The sequence below is a fragment of the Notothenia coriiceps genome, unplaced genomic scaffold (genome assembly GCF_000735185.1).
Source record: "Notothenia coriiceps isolate Sejong01 unplaced genomic scaffold, NC01 NC01_scaffold00017040, whole genome shotgun sequence".
Taxonomy (NCBI): Eukaryota; Metazoa; Chordata; class Actinopteri; order Perciformes; family Nototheniidae; genus Notothenia; species Notothenia coriiceps.
This window is the reverse complement of record NW_011349741.1, coordinates 31,393-33,157: the sequence shown is the minus strand read 5'-3', so window position 1 is coordinate 33,157 and position 1,765 is coordinate 31,393. Positions and strand designations below refer to the sequence as shown.

The 1,765-nt window shown below is 42.7% G+C and overlaps 1 protein-coding gene across 1 annotated transcript in view; it reads left to right on the top strand.

Annotated features, from left to right (window-relative positions):
• The window catches only part of LOC104950000 (ras-GEF domain-containing family member 1B-A), a 39,180-nt gene that overhangs the window by 29,494 nt on the left and 7,921 nt on the right, over positions 1-1,765 (top strand). The window contains exons 9-10 of the mRNA XM_010776436.1: positions 184-263; positions 1,444-1,539. Coding sequence (XP_010774738.1) covers positions 184-263; positions 1,444-1,539 — 176 coding nt within the window. The remainder of the gene's footprint in view (positions 1-183; positions 264-1,443; positions 1,540-1,765) is intronic.

Below are 1,765 nucleotides of genomic sequence, written 5' to 3'. Positions count from 1 at the left end.
GGGAGGTGAAGGGATGTTCAAGGATGACTGACATGGGAGGAAGGGCGGAGAGGGGGGGATGTGCGTCTGTCTGGTTCTATGGGAAAATAACATGTGTTCATGCGATCATGTTAGGGTGTATTCTTGAATGTGTGATATCTCTCTCATTGTCTTTTTCGTTTTCTTTTTGTGTCTATCTTGCAGCTGGGATGAACATGAGTCCTGTGTCTCGGCTAAAGAAGACATGGAGTAAGATCAAAACGGCCAAGTTTGACATCTTAGAAGTAAGTTTGCTTTAAAAAATCTATAAAAAGCAGTTGCATTTTCAACATTTATGTCATCTTCTTTTCAGTTTTAATTTTCCAATTCTCGCTTCTCCTGTATGCCCACACATACTAGCAACTCCGTGGTTGGTTGTTTTCAACACTGATGACTAACCACGGTGTGAGTGTGTGGTTGAGCTTCTTCTTTTGTCAGTCAATTGTTTGGTTAAGTGCAATGATAAAGGCAGATGAACAAAGTTAAAGCTGGAGGGGAAAATAAAACTGATCTGAGTGGGAGAGCAGAGCAGAGATGTGACTGTGACTCACATAGAGCTCACATAGGTTGATAAACACTGTCGAGTTTCCTCTGCCTTCATCACCTCGTAACTCTCACGCTCCTATTGGCTAGCGCTCAACCATATTGTACGTGATAGGCTAAGGGGTGGGACATATCTAAGCGGTTGACTAATCGTTTTCTTTTTGTGAGGCGTAGTTTTATTTAGTTTTCAATTTTCCAAAGGCAACCCTAGAAATAGTTCATAAAAGCAGATGTCTACCTTTCCTTCCACCATGCTCTATGCATATGTATGTTTGTATGCATAGAGGGTGTTGCTACCTGAGGAGAATCCACAGACACAGCAGGGGGGATGCTCTCTGAGCGCAGTAGGACATCAGTCGTTCTTTTGAAAGAAGAGATCTGAGGCGGAGACGAGTCAGGCTGGGTTTCTTTTCAAAGACTCGGTTATTTAGGTTCCCCTCATGTCTCACCGGAGTTCATCTCTGTCTCTCTGCTTCTGTCAATCACACACCTCCTCATCTCTTTACCCCTTTGATGAGTTACTTTAACTCTCCTCTTCCGTCCTAGTTGAGTTGAACGCTGAACATTCTGTCCCAAGTGGTAATTTTCTGCAATGGGTGCAGGGAGTTAATGTGCTCCTCAGTTTGTTTGAGGTCACAGACTCCATAGCATTGTCTTTCTCCTGCATCACAAAGCTCCAACAGGCTTCTGTCACAACACTAAGGCTTTGAGTAAGCACAGTTTAAATTGAAGATTTCCAAAAACCAAGACTTTCAACGGGATAAAAAACTGCTTAATATGTTAAATTGAGAGCTTTTTGATTCCTTTCCTCATTTAGTGGCTCTTCTAAAACGTTTTTTTGCTTTATCTCAAACTGACTGTTTTTTTTTCTTCCCTCCATAGCATCAGATGGACCCTTCAAGCAATTTCTACAACTACAGAACAGCACTGAGAGGAGCCACACAGAGGTCCATCACTGCTAACAGCAGCAGAGAGAAGGTGAGACACACACACATAAACACACACACACCATGCTTGTGTTTAAGAGCTGGGGGACATCATCTGGGAGTATACTATATCAAAAACAATATTTTCTAGGGTCGGGTGATAAACAACATATCTTAAAGGGGCCGTATTATGCTTTTCCTTTTCCTGTAGTGTGTTGTATAGGTTTTTGTGCATGTAAATGTTCCCCAAAATGTCTCTCCATCCCCCCCCCCCCCCC